The sequence below is a fragment of the Capricornis sumatraensis genome, chromosome 3 (genome assembly GCF_032405125.1).
Source record: "Capricornis sumatraensis isolate serow.1 chromosome 3, serow.2, whole genome shotgun sequence".
Taxonomy (NCBI): domain Eukaryota; kingdom Metazoa; phylum Chordata; class Mammalia; order Artiodactyla; family Bovidae; genus Capricornis; species Capricornis sumatraensis.
The window spans coordinates 103,570,205-103,591,594 of record NC_091071.1 but is presented as its reverse complement, the minus strand read 5'-3'; the positions used below and the strand labels follow the sequence as shown (position 1 = coordinate 103,591,594).

General features: G+C 39.5%; 1 protein-coding gene across 1 annotated transcript in view; it reads left to right on the top strand.

The window, feature by feature from the left end:
• HNMT (histamine N-methyltransferase) overlaps nt 1-20,578 on the top strand; it is a 42,418-nt gene extending 21,840 nt beyond the window's left edge. Inside the window, exons 3-6 of the mRNA XM_068969117.1 lie at nt 2,921-3,028; nt 6,070-6,200; nt 10,885-10,978; nt 19,605-20,578. Of these exons, the coding sequence (XP_068825218.1) occupies nt 2,921-3,028; nt 6,070-6,200; nt 10,885-10,978; nt 19,605-19,960 (689 nt within the window). The 3' untranslated portion in view covers nt 19,961-20,578. The remainder of the gene's footprint in view (nt 1-2,920; nt 3,029-6,069; nt 6,201-10,884; nt 10,979-19,604) is intronic.
• The last annotated feature ends 812 nt before the right edge of the window (nt 20,579-21,390 follow it).

The window sequence follows — 21,390 nt, the reverse complement described above, 5'->3', positions numbered from 1 at the left end:
AATAGCATCTTAGATTTTACTGTAAGTCAGTCAGTTTGTTCAGTTGCTCAGTATGTGTCTGACTCATTGGGACCCCATGAACCGCAGCTTGCCAGGCCTCTCTGTCCATCACCAACTCCCAGCATCCACCCAAACCCATGTCCATTGAGTCGGTGATGCTATCCAACCATCTCAGCCACTGTCGTCCCCTTCTCCTCCTGCCCTCAAATGTTCCCAGCATCAGGGTCTTTTCAAATAAGTCAGCTCTTGGCATCAGGTGGCCAAAGTATTGGAGTTTCAGCTTCAGCATCAGTCCTTCCAATGAACACCTAGGACTGATCTCCTTTAGGATGGACTGGTTGGATCTCCTTGAAGTCCAAGGGCTCTCAAGAGTCTTCTCCAATACCACAGTTCGAAAGCATCAATTCTTTAGTGCTTAGCTCTCTTTATAGTCCAACTCTCACATCCATACATACATACTACTGGAAAAACCATAGCCTTGACTAGATGGACCTTTGTTGACAAAGTAATGTCTCTGTATTTTAATATGCTGTCTAGTCAAAAGCTTTGGCATAGACAATAAAGCAGAAATAGATGTTTTTCTGGAACTCTCTTGCTTTTTCGATGATCCATCGGATGTTGGCAAGTTGATTTCTGGTTCCTCTGCCTTTTCTAAAACCAGGTTGAGTATCTGGAAGTTCAGGGTTCGCGTATTGCTGAAACCTGGCTTGGAGAATTTTGAGCATTACTTTACTAGTGTGTGAGATGAGTGCAATTGTATAATACAATAAAAGGTATTAAATATAGTTTACCACTTCTGTTTCAATGACTACACTAAAGCCTTTGACTGTGTGGATCACAACAAACTGTAGAAAATTCTGAGAGAGATGGGAATACCAGACCACCTGACCTGCCTCTTGAGAAACCTATATGCAGGTCAGGAAGCAACAGTTGGAATTGGACATGAAACAACAGACTGGTTCCAAATAGGAAAAGGAGTACGTCAAGGCTGTATATTGTCACCCTGCTTATTTAACTTCTATGCAGAATACATCATGTGAAATGCGGGAATGGATGAAGCACAAGCTGGAATAAAGATTGTGAAGAGAAATATCAAGCACCTCAGATATGCAGAGGACACAACCCTAATGGCAGAAATGAAGAGGAACTAAAGAGCCTCTTGATGAAAGTGAAAGAGGAGAGTGAAAAAGCTGGCTTAAAACAAGACATTCAAAAGATTAAGAAAATTAAGATCATGACATCTGGTCCCATTACTTCATGGCAAATAGATGGAGAAACAATGAAACAGTGACAGACTTTATTTTCTCAGGCTCCAAAATCACTGCAGATGGTGACTGCAGCCATGAAATTAAAAGACACTTGCTCCTTGGAAGGAAACGTATGACCAACCTAGAAGGCATACTAAGAAACAGAGACATTACTTTACCAGAAAAGGTCCATATATTCAAAACTACGTTTGTTTGTTTTTTTCTCCAGTAGTCATGTATGGATGTGAGAGTTGCACCACAAAGAAAGCTGAGTGCTGAAGAATTGATGCTTTTGAACTGCGGTGTCGGAGAAGGCTCTTGAGAGTCCCTTGTACTGCAAGGAGATCCAACCAGTCCATCCTAAAGGAAATCAGTCCTGAATATTCTTTGGAAGGACTGATGCTGAAGGTGAAACTCCAATACTTTGCCCTGACTCATTTGAAAAGACCCTGATGCTGGGAAAGATTGAAGGCAGGAGGAGAAGGGGACAACAGAGGATGAGATGGTTGGGTGGCAACACCGACTCAATGGATATGAGTTTGATCAAGCTCCAGGAGATTGTGAAGGACAGGGAGCCTGGTGTGCTGCCAACCATGGTTTCGCCAAGAGTTGGACATGACTGACTGAACAACAACAAAAATATGAATGAATGAATGGCAATCATCAGTTCAGTTCAGTCACTCATCTCATCCTCTGTCATCCCCTTCTCTTCCTGCCCCCAATCCCTCCCAGCATCCAAGTCTTTTCCAATGAGTCAGCTCTTCACATCAGGTGGCCAAGGTACTGGAGTTTCAGCTTTAGCATCATTCCCTCCAAAGTAATCCCAGGGCTGATCTCCTTCAGAATGGACTGGTTGGATCTCCTTGCAGTCCAAGGGACTCACAAGAGTCTTCTCCAACACCACACTTCAAAAGCATCGATTCATCAGTGCTCAGCTTTCTTCACAGTCCAACTCTCACATCCATACATGACTACTGAACAAACCATAGCCTTGACTAGACGGACCTTAGTTGGCAAAGTAATGTCTCTGCTTTAGAATATACTGTCTAGGTTGGTCATAACTTTTCTTCCAAGGAGTAAGCGTCTTTTAATTTCATGGCTGCAGTCACCATCTGCAGATTTTGGAGCCCCAAAAAATAAAGTCTGTCACTGTTTCCACTGTTTCCCCATCTATTTCCCATGAAGTGATGCAACCAGATGCCAAGATCTTTGTTTTCTGAATGTTGAGCTTTAAGCCAACTTTTTCACTCTCATCTTTCACTTTCATCAAGAGGCTTTTTAGTTCCTGTTCACTTTCTGCCATAAGGGTGGTGTCATCTGCATATCTGAGGTTATTGATATTTCTCCCAGCAATCTTGATTCCAGCTTGTGTTTCTTCCAGTCCAGCGTTTCTCATGATGTACTCTGCATATAAGTTAAATAAGCAGGGTGACAATATACAGCCTTGACATACTCCTTTTCCTATTGTGGCAATCATAACCCTCCTCAAAACACATTTGTAACCTAGTTGTTCTTCATCATAAACACTGTGTCAGAGCAACAGCTGAGTATTCTACTTTATTTATGCTGGACTTTCCTAGAGATAGTAAAGTAGTTGAAAATATTCTATTCTATTCTATTGTATTCTTTTCTTTCTGGGCCAAGGTGAACTGTTCTATATGCTTTTCTTCTAGGTGAAATTGATCTTCAAATTCTCTCCAAAGTGCAAGCTCAGTACCCAGGAGTTCATATCATCAATGAAGTTGTTGAACCAAGTGCTGAACAAATCACCAAGTACAAAGGTACTTATAACCCACGATGTGTGTATGTGCGCACTCAGTTGCTTATGGTGCTGTATATCAAATCCTATTCTGAAAGGCTTGTCATCCCACATGCATCCCTTCAGTCACTAACAACATAATTACTCTGGTACATTCTTTGTAAGCTTATTGAGAGAAGAACCTAGTTACTTTCTTGGCAGGCATGACTTAAACACCTCAGAATATTAATACTAAATAGAATCCTTTTTTTTTTTTTAATTGTCTCGCCATCCATCCCCTGGTCATAAACCATTGTTTTTGATGTTTATTTTAGAGACAGTCATTAATTCATTGAGAGGTATTTAAACAGAAACCTTACCCTAAAAGCTTATGCATAATTGGTCACAGTAAGAATCAGCAAACTTTTCTCTGAAAAGGGCCAAATAGTAAGTATTTTAGACTTAGGCCACCTGTTTAGCCACTAAGTCGTTTCTGACTCTGTGATCCCATGGACTGCAGCACACCAGGCTCCTCTGTCCTCCACTATCTCCCAGAGTTTGCTCAAATTCATGTCCATTGAGTCGGTGATGCTATCTAACCATCTAATCCACACGATCCCTGTCACAACTAATTAGCTCTACCACTGAACACCAAAGACAGCCAGAGACAATCCATACACTAACAAGTGTGGCTATGTCACAATCAAATTTTACTTCAGTTCAGTTCAGTCCAGTCGCTCAGTCGTGTCTGACTCTTTGCAACCCCATGAATTGCAACACGCCAGGCCTCCCTGTTCATCACCAACTCCCGGAGTTCACTCAGACTCACGTCCATCGAGTCCGTGATGCCATCCAGCCATCTCATCCTCTGTCATCCTCTTCTCCTCCTGCCCCCAATCTCTCCCAGCATCAGAGTCTTTTCCAATGAGTCAACTCTTCGCATGAGGTCACCAAAGTACTGGAGTTTCAGCTTCAGCATCATTCCTTCCAAAGAAATCCCAGGGCTGATCTCCTTCAGAATGGACTGGTTGGATCTCCTTGCAGTCCAAGGGACTTTCAAGAGTCTTCTCCAACACCACACTTCAAAAGCATCAATTCTTCGGTGCTCAGCCTTCTTTGCAGTCCAACTCTCACATCCATACACGACCACAAGAAAAACCATAGCCTTGACTAGACGGACCTTAGTCGGCAAAATAATGTCTCTGCTTTTCAATGTGCTATCTAGGTTGGTCATAACTTTTCTTCCAAGGAGTAAGCATCTTTTAATTTCATGGCTGCAGTCACCATCTGCAGTGATTTTGGAGCCCCCAAAATAAAGTCTGACACTGTTTCCACTGTTTCCCCATCTATTTCCCATTAAGTGATGGAACCAGATGCCATGATCTTTGTTTTCTGAATGTTGAGCTTTAGGCCAACTGTTTCACTCTCCACTTTCACTTTCATAAAGAGGCTTTTGAGTTTCTCTTCGCTTTCTGCCATAAGGGTGGTATCATCTGCATATCTGAGATTACTGATATTTCTCCCAGCAATTTTGATTCCAGCTTGTGTTTCTTCCAGCCCAGAGTTTCTCATGATGTACTCTGCATATAAGTTAAATAAGCAGGGTAACAATATACAGCCTTGACGTACTCCTTTTCCTATTTGGAACCAGTCTGTTGTTCCATGTCCAGTTCTAACTGTTGCTTCCTGACCTGCATACAGATTTCTCAAGAGGCAGGTCAGGTGGTCTGGTATTCCCATCTCTCTCAGAATTTTCCACAGTTTATTATGATCCACACAGTCAAAGGCTTTGGCATAGTCAATAAAGCAGAAATAGAAGTTTTTCTGGAACTCTCTTGCTTTTTCCATGATCCAGCAGATGTTGGCAATTTGATCTCTGGGTCCTCTGCCTTTTCTAAAACCAGCTTGAACAGCAGGAAGTTCACGGTTCACGTATTGCTGAAGCCTGGCTTGGAGAATTTTGAGCATTACTTTACTAGCATGTGAGATGAGTGCAATTGTGCAGTAGTTTGAGCATTCTTTGGCATTGCCTTTCTTTGGAATTGGAATGAAAACTGACCTTTTCCAGTCCTGTGGCCACTGCTGAGTTTTCCAACTTTGCTGGCCTATTGAGTGCAGCACTTTCACAGCATCATCTTTCAGGATTTGAAACAGCTCAACTGGAATTTCATCACCTCCACTAGCTTTGTTCATAGCGATGCTTTCCAAGGCCCACCTGATTTCACATTCCAGGATGTCTGGCTCTAAATTAGTGATCACACCATCATGATTATCTGGGTCGTGAAGATCTTTTTTGTACAGTTCTTCTGTGTATTCTTGCCAAACATTAAATTTGAATTTTATATCATTTTTACCTATCATGAAGTATTATCCTTCTTTTGATTTTGTTCAACCATTTAACAGTTTAATGGCACAAAATATGAAGGAAAGGAGCATGAAGTCGGGAAGAAGAGTAATGTATATTTTTAGCTTGCGGTTTATATAAAAATAGGTAGTAAGTCAGATATGGTCCATGCCACAGTTTATTGATTCCTGAGTTATAGAATCATATCACCTGTTTTATGTCAATTCTGCATTGATAAAATCCACCAGTTGATTTCCCCTTAAAACTTGAGCTAATGTGCTTAAACACAGTTTCCCTGGTGACTCAGTGGTAAAGAATCCTCCTGCAGTGCAGAAGAAGCAGGTTCAGTCCCTGGGTCAGGAAGATCCCCTGGAGAAGGGAATGTCAACCTGCTCCAGTATTCTTGCCTGGGAAATCCCATGGACAGAGGAGCCTGGTGGGCTACAGTCCATGGTATCGCAAAAGAGTCAGATGTGACTTAGCAACTAAACAATAATATTGACTGTGTCTGATCAGTATTCTCATAATTATTTCTTATTGGCTTTTTAGTTATCTCCAATTTCATTTAATGCTAGAGGAAAAACTAGGATGAACTCTCTGGTCTAGAGCTGCATGAAAAAGAAAAATGTGCTTTATATCTGTTGTGTATATAATATTGATTGCATTAAAATTCTAAATGGAAATGGGTTCCAAATTTGCAATTAAAATTGATGGTGAGCCACCTTTTCTCCATATTTTAGAGCTTGTAGCCAAGACATCAAACCTTGAGAACATAAAGTTTGCTTGGCATAAGGAGACATCATCTGAATATCAAAATAGAATGATGGAGAAAAAAGAACTTCAGAGGTGGGACTTTATTCATATGATTCAGGTAAGAAATATTTATTATTATATACTCTCAGAAAAGAAGATTCTTCAGAAATATTTCAGAGTACTTAATATTCTAACTTTTAAAAGAAAAATGAAAATCTGATTTCTGATTTTATAAGTGACCTTTACCTGTCCAAACTGAGAATGGACCAACATCCCAGAGTTTTTCTGAATCCTCTTGCTTTTGACTTCTGTTCATGACCTGGCTAGTGTGTATGCAACCAAGGGGCAGGTGGATGATTCCTCAGGTCAACAAAGTATTACTGACATCAGTCTTTCTGCCAGAATGTATTTCCGTGGTCCAGCATTAACAGTGTATTTCTTAGAAATACAATAGTGTATTTCTTGTAAAGGGAGTGCCTCTTCAGTAGATGATATGGGGATATATTTCCAGAGGTCACTGATGTATCTGAATAGCATATAGGTGTATAGGCTTTGGGTGTTGACTACCATTAGAAGATGTACATATTTTAGAAAAACCATGATGAACAAGATGCCTTTTGCTTTCTACAGTCTACAAGTACAGTCATCCCAAAGGAATAAACTTTTTTGTAGACTTTTTAAAAATTGAAATATAATTGATTTACAATGCTGTGCCAATCTCTGCTGTATAGCAAAGTGACTCATTTATACCTATAGACATTCTTATTTTTATATTCTTTTCCATTGTGGTTTATCACAGGATATTGAATGTAGTTCTGTGCTGTATGTTTGGACCTTGTTGATTATCAGTTCTAAATGTATTAATAATAGCCTGTATCTACCAACCCCAAGCTCCCAGTCCACCCCTGTCCCTCCCCACCTCCCCCTTGGCAACCACAAGTCTGGTGTCTGTGTCTATGAGTCTGTTTCTGTTTTGTAGACAGGTTTATTTGTGCCATATTTTAGATTCCACATGTCAGTGATGTTATAGGGTATTTGTCTTTCTCTTTCTGACCTACTTCAGTTCAGATGATACTCTCCTGGTCCACCCATGTTGCTGCAAATAGAATTATTTCATTCTTTTTTACGGCTGAGCAGCATTCCATTGTATATATGCACCACATCTTCCTTATCCGTTTGTCTGTTGATAGACATTTAGGTTATTTCCATGTTTTGGCTGTTGTAAACAGTGCTCCTGTGAATGTAGGGGTGCGTGTATCTTTTTGAATTATAGTTTTGTCCAGGTATATTCCCAGGAATGGGACTGTTGGATCATAGGGTAACTCTATTTTTAGTTTTCTGAGAAACCTCAATATTTTCCACAGTGGTTGTTTCAACAGTGTAGGGGGATCCCTTTTCTCCACACCCTCTCCATACTTGTTTTTTGTAGAATTTTTAATGATGGTCATTTTGACTAGTGTGAAGTGGTAACTCATTGTAGTTTTGATTTGCATTTCTCTAATAATTAGTGATGCTGAGCATCTTTCCATGTACCTAATGGTCATCTGTATGTCTTCTTTGGAGAAATATCTGTTAAAATAGTCTGCCCAGTTTTTGATTGGGTTGTGTTTTCTGTTTTTGAGTTGTAGGAACTGTTTGTATATTTTAGAGGTTAAGCCAAAAGGAATATACTTCTAAAAATTACAGGAAGAAATGACTTCAGGGTTGGCATATCTAGGCAATTCTACATCTTTGCTTTCTTAGCAGATAAAATCTTTTAAATTTAAGGGAGTGCTTTTAACATTACCCAGCAAACCTAAGACATTTCTCTGCTAGACTTACTTTTCTGCTTCTCATATCGTTGGCCCTTGCACAACACAGATTTGAATTATGTGGGTTCATTTGTATGCTAATTTTTTCTTTTGATTTTTTTTTTTTTTTTTTTTTACCACATCACAGGGCTTGTGAGAGCTTAGTTGCCCAACCAGGGATTGAACCCATGCTCCCTGTAATGGAAGTACCGAGTCCAAACTACTGGACCTCCAGGGAATTCCCTGGAGTTTTTCAGCAGTAAATGCTGCATGACTGGATGTGGCACTCCAGAAACAGAGACAACGCATATGTTATATGTGAATTTCTGACTACACAGAAAGTTGGCACCCTAATCCCTGCCTTGTCCAAGGCTCAACTGTATAACTGTTTCACACCTTCTTCTCTCTCCTTACAACTCCTGTAATCCCTTCTTTGCCACTGGTTTCCAATTGATGACCTCCCTTCCTACTCTATAGTGAAAAGAAAAATGATCAGGTAGAAAGTCATCTTTTACCCACCACATTTATAGAGATGCACCTGTACCTACCATTTCTTTCTTTCTTCTTATTACAAAAGAATCCCAGGAATCCTCTTGTACTGTCAGTGGGAATGTAAACTGATGTAGCCACTAGGGAGAACAGGATGGAGGTTCCTCAAAACAGCGAAAAATAGAACTATCATGCTGTGCTTAGTCGCCCAGTCACATCCGACTCTTTGCGACCCTGTAGACTGTAGCCAGCTAGGCTCCTCTATCCATGGGGAGAATATTCCATGTATTCTCCCCATGTGGGTTGAGAATACTCAACCCACTCCAGTGTTCTCCAGGCAAGAATACTGGGGTAGGTTGCCATGCCCTCCTGCAGGGGATCTTCCCAACCCAGGGACTGAACTCAGGTCTCCCGCATTACAGGTAGATTCTTTACCATCTGAGCTGCCAGGGAAGCCTGAGAATACTGGGATGGGTAGCCTATCTCTTCTCTGGGGGATCTTCCCGACCCAAGAATCAAACTGGGATTTCCTGCATTGCATGTGAATTCTTTACCAACTGAGCTACCAGGGAAGCCCAGAACTACCATATGACTCAGCCGGCACACTACTGTGCATATACCCAGAGAAAACCATAATTCAAAAAGATACATGCATCCCAGCGTTCATAGCAGCACTATAGACATGGAGGTGTTGAGAACAAATATATGGACACCAAGGGAAAAGGGGGTGAGTGGGATGAATTGGGAGATTGGGATTGACACATATACACTACTGATACCATGTATAAAAGCTAACTAATGAAAACCTACTGTATAGCACAGGGAACTCTGCTTAACACACTGTGGTGACCTGAATAGGAAGGAAATATGAAAGGGAGGGCAGATATGTATGTCTGATTGATTTTGCTGTACAGTAGAAACTAACACAACCCTGTAAAGCAACTACACTCCAAAAAAAAAAAGCAACAACAACAACTTAAAAAACAAAAAAGCGTCCCTTTATCAAAAGCCAATCCCTTCACAAATGCTCTGAATCCCATTCCTCACTTGTTATAAAATGTTGCAGCTTCAGAGATCATCCTCCAGTTTCTCTCAAAACCTCCACATTTGTTCTTTCTTTCTGATCTCTGCTTCCTCGGCACTACTACTGTCTTCCTCTCTGTCGACTCTGCACTTTTCTGTTATATGTCTCTGTCTCTTCATTGCTCCTTACAGTCCTAACATTTTCACAGCATCGTTCAACTTAATATTCATAGTCAACTGCAGAGAATCTGTGTCTATTAGATCAAATTTCAGAGCATCTGCTATGATCGGCCTCCTCTTTCTGAGCTAGGTCATGTCAAGGATTATTAGCGATCTTGTGGACTAGCTGCATCTGGGTGCCAGTCTATATGGTCCCTGTGGTGAACAGCATGGAGTGACATGATACTAAATATGGCCTCTGAGACTGCACAGGCCATGTGCAGGTCCCTTGTATTTCATTCATTCATGTGAGGGAGGCATAGCTCAGGTTATTTTTGCTTTACACAATAAATTCTATTATCCATGTGTACATGCTTTGTCATGCTCAGCTCTTTGTGATCCCATAGAGCCTGCCATGCTCCTCTGTCCATGGAGTTTTCCAGGCAAAAATACTGTAGAGGGTTGTCATTTCCTACTCCAAGGTATCTTCCCAACCCAGGGATTGAACCCATGTCTCTTGCATTTCCTGCATTGGCAGGTGGATTCTTTACCACTGCGCCACCTGGGAAGCCCATAAAAAAATTGAATAAAATATTGAATTCTTGTCTAAAAGAGTAAAAGATGAGACATAAAAAGTAAGTGTCTAGGTGAGGTAGATTCCAGGGCTATAAGCCCTCAGGGGAAAACTTCCATTGCCCATGTATAATTCCAGGCTCTATCTGTGTTAGGTGGAAAGACCTCTCCCTGCAGTTCACCAGAGATCGTTCAGAGTTATTTAAAATGAGTGGACTGATACCTATCCCCTTGTGATGATGCTGCAACCTTAGGCTTTTTCCAATCCATTTTCCTAGAGAATCTGTCAACATCAAAGCTTGTCGCATTTTCTGTGATTTAAAAAAAGCATTGGTGAGCATATGGTAAAGCTAGTGCAAAGGGCTTAATTTTGAAGCAACGTTCCATGAAATGGAATGTTTTTATGGTGCCAGCACCATTTTCTCCCAGAAGAACTACAATTCACAAAATATAGAGAAAGCACAGAATCAATGCCCGCATGTGGAGTAGAGACTGTCTGAGGCTATAAATGTGTTACTGAAGCCAGAAAGAGAAAATTTTAAACTATTTGATTCTTGTTGAGTAAATACCATAGTTTCCCCTATCCCCAAATATTTTCTTTCATTATTATTCTATCTCTCCATATAACATCTTTAACTTCTAAATTTCTTACATGTTTTGTTGAGTAAAAACCCACTCAACTTGAAAATCTTCTAGTGAGTATCTAGTCTGAGCAACAAAGACATTGACATAGAAAAGTGCCTCATTTCTCTTTTCCTTCATCTCTAGATGCTGTATTATGTTAAAGACATCCCAGCTACCCTGAAATTCTTCCATAGTCTCTTAGCTACCAGTGCTAAGATTCTCATTATTCTTGTGTCAGGTAAGTTATTTTCCTCCCACCTAAATTTTTAAAAACCAATAGTTCATGTGTTTGAAGGCTGATGGTATATTTCATCTTCATTATGAAATTCTTGACCTGGCTTATGGTCATAGTCAATTAATTAACACAGTATTAGGAAAGTCCTTCAAACTTTCAATTTAGGATTTCCAGTGGAAATAAATATCTGTTTCTTCTTCCTCTTGAGAAAGTATATCTTTGTTGTTCATATATAAATTATTTTTGTATAACATATAGCAAATACAACTGATAGGAATTGTTTCGAGGAGACTAAAAATAGAAAATATTTCTATTTACCTCCTTTTTGTCCCTTAAATGTCTCTTTCCCTTCTGTGATGTTTAAATAAAGGTTGAAATATTTGTGACACTGTCATATTTGATTAATTTGCATTTCTAGAGCCACTGCCAATGTTGCTGCTTATAGGTTTTCTCAAATAACTATCAAAAATAGCTAATGAGTCACTTGTTTGGTTTTGTGTTGTTGTGTTATTTTCCAAAGATGGCATTTGATCATACTTTGTTTCCAATGATACAATTAAGTATCACACAGAGAACCTAAATAAACAGATTAGCAAATAAAACACTGACACTGTTGAATTCATTAATTCACTACTTCATTCAGCAGTCTTTATGGATTGTTCACACAGTGCTATTCAGGTTGACTCTAGATATACAGCAGTTTCTATCTTCCTAAATTTATACCAGACCCTATAATCAAAAACCACGTCATAACATTCATTTATTCCTAAACATGAGGAACGGCTTTAAGGATGGCAGACACAGTGGTTGCCTATAATCCTAGCTTTGAATTTATGTGGGATTTTGGCAAATGAAAGTTCCTGTACACAACCTCTTCTGCAAGGGAACATTTGATATACCATTTTTATCTCAGATTAGTTAAAAATACTCATTTATGTGAGAAAGTTCTATCTTCCCATTTAGGAGGGCTTATGTAAACGGGATGCTTCCCACTAACCTCTCTCCAAACGAGGACACTTGGATAAAGCACTTTGAACATTTAGGAATACAAAAGTAAATTTAGTTACCAACACTGAATTGATAACTCAGCCTATTCTTGATAATCTGTATCAATAATACAGAAAGTGTTGCAGACAGAAAGAACAGTTCATCCAGCAGTCATATATATCTGATTTTAAAATATATTCCACATCAAATGAAGATCCACTTCATTTATATTTAGTTTATCCTTAAATATTTTCACAAGTTATGTATTTGAGTGTCAGAAGGCAGCTCTTTTGTGAATATATACCTACCAATAGGAAAAAAACAGCCTGAGCTTTACAGGGTAGCACGAGTGTCTACAAGCAACTGAGAATTGACTTAGTGCTCTTATGGATACAGTATTTTGCTGGCTACATCATGACTACAGTTACTAGAATCGAAAACCAGTTAGCTTTCATCAAAAAAAGTATTTTGAGTCAAAAATTATTCACTCTGCATTTGATGGTAGAAATATTTCACTAACTTTTTCAGTACAGAGCTTACAGTTCTTCATGACTGCACAGTGTGGGAGGCAGGTGTCACAGAGAGGAAAAGATTGTTAACAGATAATCCTTTTAGCTCAGTGCTTTTTCTGAGATACCAACTCTTCACTTTCCCCTTTCACCCCTTCTTACTCGTTACATAGAGCAGATTAACTCCCCTTTTGCTCTTCCTCTCTGACCTAGATAAATCTGTTCACCTATAAACCTATCTTAACAATAATGTATTTCTTTGAGAAAAATTGTATCAGCCCCTTGGTGTAAGGAAGTAGCTGAAGTCTCCCTTTTTAAAAAGAGCAGTAATTGCCTTGTTGCATTAAAAAAGCTGATACAAATATATATGGGTCAGTTTTTAGAAACATAAATTATGGTCAATTTCCAACAATGGAAACAAATTTAGTCACAAGAAGATTTGTCTTATATCATTGTCAATTAACATGTATAAAATCGATCCATATTGTCATTAGTAACTTTTTCATTTCATGCTGCTGCTGCTAAGTCACTTCAGTCATGTCCGACTCTGTGCGACCCCATAGACGGCAGCCCACCAGGCTTCCCCGTCCCTGGGGTTCTCCAGGCAAGAACACTGGAGTGGGTTGCCATTTCCTTCTCCAATGCATGAAAGTGAAAAGTGAAAGTGAAGTCGCTCAGTCTGTATCCGACTCTTGGCGACCCCATGGACTGCAGCCTACCAGGCTCCTCCATCCATGGGATATCACTACAAATCCCTATGAGCCAGACCAGTCTGCTAACCTGTGGATAGTAGACAGGTGTGAGAAAACTCCCCAAGTCACCTGAGGTGCCTGATCAACTTCCTATCTCACTCCTATTTAATAAAACCCATTATCCTAAACTGCCTTCTCAGCCCAAACTATAATTCTTGAAACCCCATTCTCCATACTTGCCCAATGAAAACATGCCTTAAACTTGACTATTACCTTAAAACTTGGAAGACCTACACCGAAATGGTTCACACACAGCTCTGTTTTCACTCAGGTTGTTGAGGTCACTTTGTAAATGGAATTTGGTCATTATTACCTAGAAGTGGCTCTGGCTTGGTGGTAAAGAATCTGCCTGCCAATGCAGGAGACCCAGGTTCAATATTGGGTTGAGGAGATCCCTTGGAAAAGGAAATGACAAACCACTCCAGTATTCTTGCCAGGGAAATTCTATGGACAAGAGGAGCCTGGTGGGCTACAGTTCATGGGGTGGCAAAAGAGTCAGACATGGCTTAGTGACTAAACAACAACAACCTAGAAGTGAAGAAGCTTGTTTGTATATTTCCTTTGTTTCAGCAATATTGTCATCCATAGCCTCACGGCAATATAGCAACTGAGTGCTCCTTGCAAACAGACTCAGAAGCCTAGCACTAGTTACTCAATTAAATTTCCATGAGTACTCAGTGAGCTAGTATCTCAGCAAGGCACCTAATGGTATGTCTGGATTAACATGTTGCTCTAAAGGTCATCTCAAATATGCTCCATAGCTAAGGTTTCTGCCTGTCCATCCCGGTTAGACAGTGACCTGTGACTGAACTGATGTGTTGTCTCTCTGAATAAACTGAATTACTCAGTTATTTGAGTACCATATGGAAACCCATTTTTGCAATTTATTCGATTGTAAGATAATGAAATATGGGATCTGTTTCTAGATTTAATTATGCAGGGCACCTAGCTTGGTTAAGGTGACAGGTGTGTTCAGCATATTCAAAATATAGCTTGTAGTCTTGGTCTCAGGCTGTCTGAACAGGATAGCTATTGTGCAGATTTGGTTCATTCAGCTTTTATTGAGCTCCTCTAATCCATTATTACATAGACATAAATTTGAGCAAACTCCAGGAGATAGTGGAGGACAGAGGAGCCTGGCATGCTACAGTCCATGAAGTTGCATAAGAGTTGTCCTTGACTTAATGACTGAACAATAACTGTTCATCACTGCTAGGCTCTGAGGTTGCAAAGATGACTATTACTCCTCCTCTGCCTTTGATAGACTTCTAATCCAATGGAGGGCTGAGAGGGGTAAACACTTTCAGCAGTGTGTTCGTTTCCTATCAGAGGCAAATGGGGAGTTTTTAAGGAGAGTTCCTGAAGAGCAGGACTTCTGCTCTCTAGTCCCAGATTTTTGCAAAACCCTTGGCACCTAGAACACACCCAGTGAATGTATTTGAATTGAAAAATGAAAGTGTTAGTAGCTAAGTAGTGTCTGACTCATTTGTGACTCCATGGACTGTAGCCCACCAGGCTCCTGTGTCCATGGGATTTCCCAGGCAAGAATACTGGAGTGGGTAGCCATTCCCTTCTCCAGGGGATCTTCCCAACCCAGGGGTCAAAATGAAAAATTATTTATTATTTCTTCTTTACGCTATCCTAACTACAACTGATTCTAAATGTCCATCTAAAAAGAAAAAGAGAGAGAGAGAGAGACCATGTTTTAGCTAAAATTTACTACATGATAGACATGGAATCAGGGAATATAGACAGTGCTAGAGGTTTGAAGATGGACTACATAAAAAGGAAAAAAAGGCTCAATAAAGAAGATACACGTGTTCACACACAAACAGTGCATGCTGAAAGAGGCATCCAAAAGGACAGAGGAGTAGGCAAGTGAAACTAATTAGGAAAAGGAAGAGAAATCATATTCAGAACTAAATGACAGTGTTTTACTGGTCAGCCTATTTGAATATATGGTGCTTGAGGGAACAGAAGCTTTCCTCTGGTTCCAAAGAATCCACTGAAGAATTAGCCCATCTGCGTAAATAGTCATTTATTTATAACAAACAGAAGTTTCTGATTATAGAGACAAAAGATCTGATTTGGGGATGAAAAAGAAGAGAAATAAGAGGTAGATTTTTAACATGAGTATCCCACACAAAAATAAAGTCAGTGGCACGTTTTTCTGCATATGTAGTAGCCAGACATTAGTTGAGAGAGTTGCTATTAATAATTAAAATGCAACTTATCTGGTTAAGGGAGATCAGTGACGTTTTCTTTCCTGCCCTCTCCTTATTTGACTAAGGAAGGAGGCAAATCATAGTGTTTTATTTTTAATACAGTGTGTTGGGGGGAAGGACCTGGTTTATATCATGTTGCATACAAAAGTCACACCATATGTTGTGCCCACCGAGAGCTATTATGATAATGTATCAGTCAGAAAGTGTCTAATTGCTCAGCTTAGAAATGGCACTGAGTCACCAAACACTGACACCAACAAATGCTCTGCAATTAGTGTTTGGCTCTTTTTTCTCTGCCAGATTTAAAAAATAATAATGATAATGCTAACAGAGCCTCTCAACCACTGAAATATTTATTTTCTTATAAAGTCTTATTTGTAGGCAAATTCTTATTTGGGCAGACAATCACTGTCTTTGGAATGAAAAATGTTTTTAATACATACTCATGACCCTGATTTTTTTTTCATTGAACTGAGGTTTCTTATTTTCTAATTTTTCTGCTTCATTCCAATTCTACCTTCTCCTAAAGCTTACCCTGAAGTTATCACTCTCTTCTGCAATATTAGTGGAACACCAGACCACTCTTAATGCACTGTATCCACTGTGTATATAACAGCCCAGTATTACATGCTTATATTAGAAAGTCCATAAAATTGTCATTTGTTTTAATTTTTATTTTATTATAGATTTTTGAATAGCAAGTTTGTTTTTTTCACAGTCTCAAGGTTACAACCAGTGGAAATATCCAATTAATTCCATTTAATGTTCATTTATTTTCTAAGTACATATTACACATCTGCTATGTGCTTACCATTGTGCCATGATTTACTTCAATTATATTATTTAATATTCACAGTTGCAACAAGTATAGTTATCTCTGTCTTATAGATAAGAAACCAGAGGTTCTGAAAGACTGCATAACAAACCTCATGTCATTCATGAAGAGTCAGAGGAACAATCCAACCTCTCTCTCCCTCAGATTCTGTATCTCTTAGCTGCTACACTGGGCCAGATTTTCAATTAAATGCATCATACACTGCTAATATACCTTCTAAAGCTGGGGACGAGATTTTTAAACTCAACTGAGGTGTTGCAGTCCAAGGCAGCATCTTATAAGTGTATAGACCCGAGAGGCTATCTCCCCTTTGGTTTGAGTAAACTATCATTGTATTTGCTGTGCTCTTTCTTCCATTTCAGTTTTTACTCAGACCATCTCCTCTGAACCAGACTAATGTAAACAATTGCCTTCCTCTTATCACAACCTGGATGTCCAAAAGATAGCTCAACTTTCATACTTCCAAAACAAGATGCCTGCTAAAACACTGAAAAATGTTCCTCCCTCATTGTTCCCGTTTCTAATGGCAGTTCTCTCTTTTCAGATGCTTGGGCCAAAATCACTGGGGTCATCACTGATTCTTTTCTTTCTTTCACTATCCAAATTGTTATTGCTAACAATATACAAGTCATTAGCAAATGGCATTGGCTCTAGGAGTGTAATATATAATGTATGTGTGTGTGTATATATATGTATGAAGCAACCATTTCTCATTATTTCCAATCTTGCTGTGTCAACTTACCATCATCTATCACCCAGATTTTTGCAGTAGCTATCTTACTGTTCTTCCTGCTTCTGTCCTTATGCCCCTGTTCTCATCTGTGTGGCCAGAGTGACCTTAAGAAAATGTAAATCAGGTCAAGTCACTCTAATGCTGTGTCATCTGATATGTAAGTCACAGTTGGCAATTGAAACTGAAATGAATTAAAATGAAATAGCACTTAAAATTCATTTCCTTAGTCAGACTAGCCATAGTTCACACGTTTCAGAACCAGTTCAGTTCAGTCGCTCAGTCGTGTCCGACTATTTGCAACCCCACGAATCGAAGCACGCCAGGCCTCCCTATCCTGGAGTTCACTCAAACTCACGTCCATTGAGTCAGTGATGCCATCCAGCCATCTCATCCTCCGTCGTCCCCTTCTCCTCCTGCACCCAATCCCTCCCAGCATCAGAGTCTTTTCCAATGAGTGAACTCTTTGCATCAGATGCCAAAGTACTGGAGTTTCAGCTTTAGCATCATTCCTTCCAAAGAACACCCAGGACTGATCTCCTTTAGAATGGACTGGTTGGATCTCCTTGCAGTCCAAGGGACACTCAAGAGTCTTCTCCAACACCACAGTTGGAGAAACCATCAATTCTTTGGTGCTCAGCCATCATCACAGTACAACTCTCAACATCCATACATGACCACTGGCAAAACTATAGCCTTGACTAGACAGACCTTTGTTGGCAAAGTAATGTCTCTGCTTTTGAATATGCTATCTAGGTTGGTCATAACTTTTCTTCCAAGGAGTAAGTGTCTTTTAATTTCTTGGCTGCAGTCATCATCTGCAGTGATTTTGGAGCCCCCCAAAATAATGTCTGACACTGTTTCCCCATCTATTTCTCATGAAGTGATGGTTCAGTTCAGTTCAGTCGCTCAGTCGTGTCTGACTCTGCGACCTCATGAATCACAGCACGCCAGGCCTCCCTGTCCATCACCAACTCCCGGAGTTCACTCAGACTCACATCCATCGAGTCAGTGATGCCATCCAGCCATCTCATCCTCTGTCGTCCCCTTCTCATCCTGCCCCCAATCCCTCCCAGCATCAGAGTCTTTTCCAATGAGTCAACTCTTTGCATGAGGTGGCCAAAGTACTGGAGTTTCAGCTTCAGCATCATTCCTTCCAAAGAAATCCCAGGGCTGATCTCCTTCAGAATGGACTGGTTGGATCTCCTTGCAGTCCAAGGGACTCTCAAGATTCTTCTCCAACACCACAGTTCAAAACCATCAATTCTTCGGCGCTCAGCCTTCTTCACAGTCCAACTCTCACATCCATACATGACCACAGGAAAAACCATAGCCTTGACTAGACGGACCTTAGTCGGCAAAGTAATATGTCTGCTTTTGAATATGCTATCTAGGTTGGTCATAACTTTTCTTCCAAGGAGTAAGCGTCTTTTAATTTCATGGCTGCAGTCACCATCTGCAGTGATTTTGGAGCCCCAAAAAATAAAGTTTGACACTGTTTCCACTGTTTCCCCATCTATTTCCCATGAAGTGATGGGACCGGATGCCACAATCTTCGTTTTCTGAATGTTGAGCTTTAAGCCAACTTTTTTACTCTCCTCTTTCACTTTCATCAAGAGGCTTTTGAGTTCCTCTTCGCTTTCTGCCATAAGGGTGGTGTCATCTGCATATCTGAGGTTATTGGTATTTCTCCCGGCAATCTTGATTCTAGCTTGTGTTTCTTCCAGACCAGAGTTTCTCATGATATACTCTGCATAGAAATTAAATAAGCAGGGTGACCATATACAGCCTTGACGCACTCCTTTTCCTATTTGGAACCAGTCTGTTGTTCCATGTCCAGTTCTAACTGTTGCTTCTTGACCTGCATACAGATTTCTCAAGAGGCAGGTCAGGTGGTCTGGTATTCCCATCTCTCTCAGAATTTTCCACAGTTTATTGTGATCCACACAGTCAAAGTGATGGTTAGTGGCTACCATATTGGACAATGCTACCAATTTGGAACATGTCCAAGAGTCCATAATCGTCTATTAGACAGCACTACAATGACTTCCCATCTTTTCCTATATGATTAAGCACCCGATCCACTCCTCACCATCACCCAGCCTCATCTCTTTCCATTCTCCCCTTGGTTCAATTCCAATCTCACTGGCTCCCTGGCTAGTTCTTAATGTGCCAAGCATGTCCCTGCTTCAGGTCCTTTGCAGTTGCTCTTCTCTCTACCTGGAGTAACCTTCCCCCTGATAGATTACTACATATCTATGTGCCTTGTGGTCATGTCTCTGCTCAAATGTCACATTATTAGAGAGAATGTCTGTGACCATCCTAAATAAAGCAGTAGTCCATCCAGCTTTTTGATCCCCCTTATCTCTTGCTTAGATTTGTTTTTCATTAGCACTTTGCACCATCTGATGTATAACTTATTTATTTACCTTTCTCTCCAACCCCTTGCACTCCTTGAACTGAGCTACAAAAGTCAAACATTCCTACTTTTTAAATGGACTGCTCTATTCCAAGCATCTAATGTACTGCTTGCAGAGTAGGTAAGTGAAAAGAAGAATAACTGAGAGCATGAATGCTTTTCCGTTGCACAGGAGCCAGCAGCTGGCAAAAGCTATGGGAAAAGTACGGACCCCGCTTACCCCGGAATGACCTCTGCCAGTATGTCACGTCGTCTGACCTCACTCAGATGCTGGATGAGTTGGGGATTAAGTACGAGTGTTATGACCTTCTGTCCACCATGGACATATCTGACTGTTTTATTGATGGCAATGAAAATGGAGACCTCCTTTGGGATTTTTTGACAGAAACCTGCAACTTTAATACAACAGCACCACCTGATCTCAAAGCAGAAATTATGAAAGATCTGCAGAAACCTGAATTCAGTATAAAGAAAGAGGGAAAGGTTCTTTTCAATAATAGTCTGAGTTTCATAGTGGTTGAGGCATAAATACACATCATGAGAATGTTAAAAAACTATAATTTGAACAATGTTGGTCATTCATTTGTGTATTAAAATTATAAATATATCTCATAACATAAACAGAAGCATCTTCACTTACATGTAAAACCTAGAAAGTTTTAAGACATTCTTGGACTCTCATATAGAATCATATAAGACACTGCTGGTCTTATCTCTCCTATAGGTAAAGAGACGACGTATGGGCTACATACCACTTAATGTGAAAAATGAGACAGCTAAGTTTCAGGGGCTTACTGACAATAAAATCGACTCCACTTATTAACTGTGATGGAATTTTCTAGAATGCTAATAAAATATGTGCTATGGATTTTTAAAATGCTAGTAAAGTATATGCCTACTGATACATTAGATATTAAGAAAGCATATGTTTATTGACTTTCCCCTTTTGTAAAGAAGCATTTGTCTATATACGTTTATTTGCTATAGTTTCTATCCTTATCTTTAGTGATTACTAAAAGTAAGCACTTAGGATGTTACAAAACTAACTCTGTCGTGTGTTGTCATTTCCTTTGATTTTGGTTTCTCTTTTAACTTTGTTTATGCTGTTGTAGTGTTTTGTTTTTAGATATACTGAAGTTTTTTTTATTCATTCAAATTTAGGGTTTTTTTTTAAAATTTCTGGATTTCTGAAACATTTTAAAAGGCGTTCTAAACCCAAGGTTTTAAAATATTAACATATTTTATCAAAATGATTGTATAATTTCACTGTATAAAAGTCTTTGATCTATTTGAAGTTTACATAAGGAGTGAGTTGAGAACAAACTGATTTTTCACAAAAATAAAACCATCTATATCAACACAGTTGACAAAAAATAACCCCACTTACTTAAAATAAATCTTTTATCATTTACTAGATTTCTAGAAAATATTTGAGTCTATTTCGATACTTCATAGTTCCTTCTATGACAAAGATCTCCTCTAAGAGCAAGAATCATCTTTAACAGTAAGATTTCAGAGAATTTTTGAAAAGTTTTTGATAACCTTTAGTTGGTTAATCCAGTGCTATCAGAATTTAACTTTGTAAGGATTCCTAAAGTAGCTGAATGTTCCCAACTCCCAGAGAAAATTAAAACCTTGGTAGTTTGATGTGGTTTCATTGTATAAAATAGACTATTTAATTTTATATGAAAATTTAGTCTAAAGATTAATTAATTATATTATTGAAGATCAGTAGTAGCCTGAATATTGCATGTAAACTTATTAGATATGGGCCCCGTATCGTGGCTCAGTGGTAAAGAATCTGCCTGCAGTGTAGGAGACACTTGATCCTTGGGTCAGGAAGATTCCCTGGAGAAGGGAATGGTAACCCACATCAGTATTCTTGACGGGAGAATCCCATGGACAGAAGAGCCTGGCAGGCTATAGTCCATGGGGTTGCAAAAGATTTGGATACAACT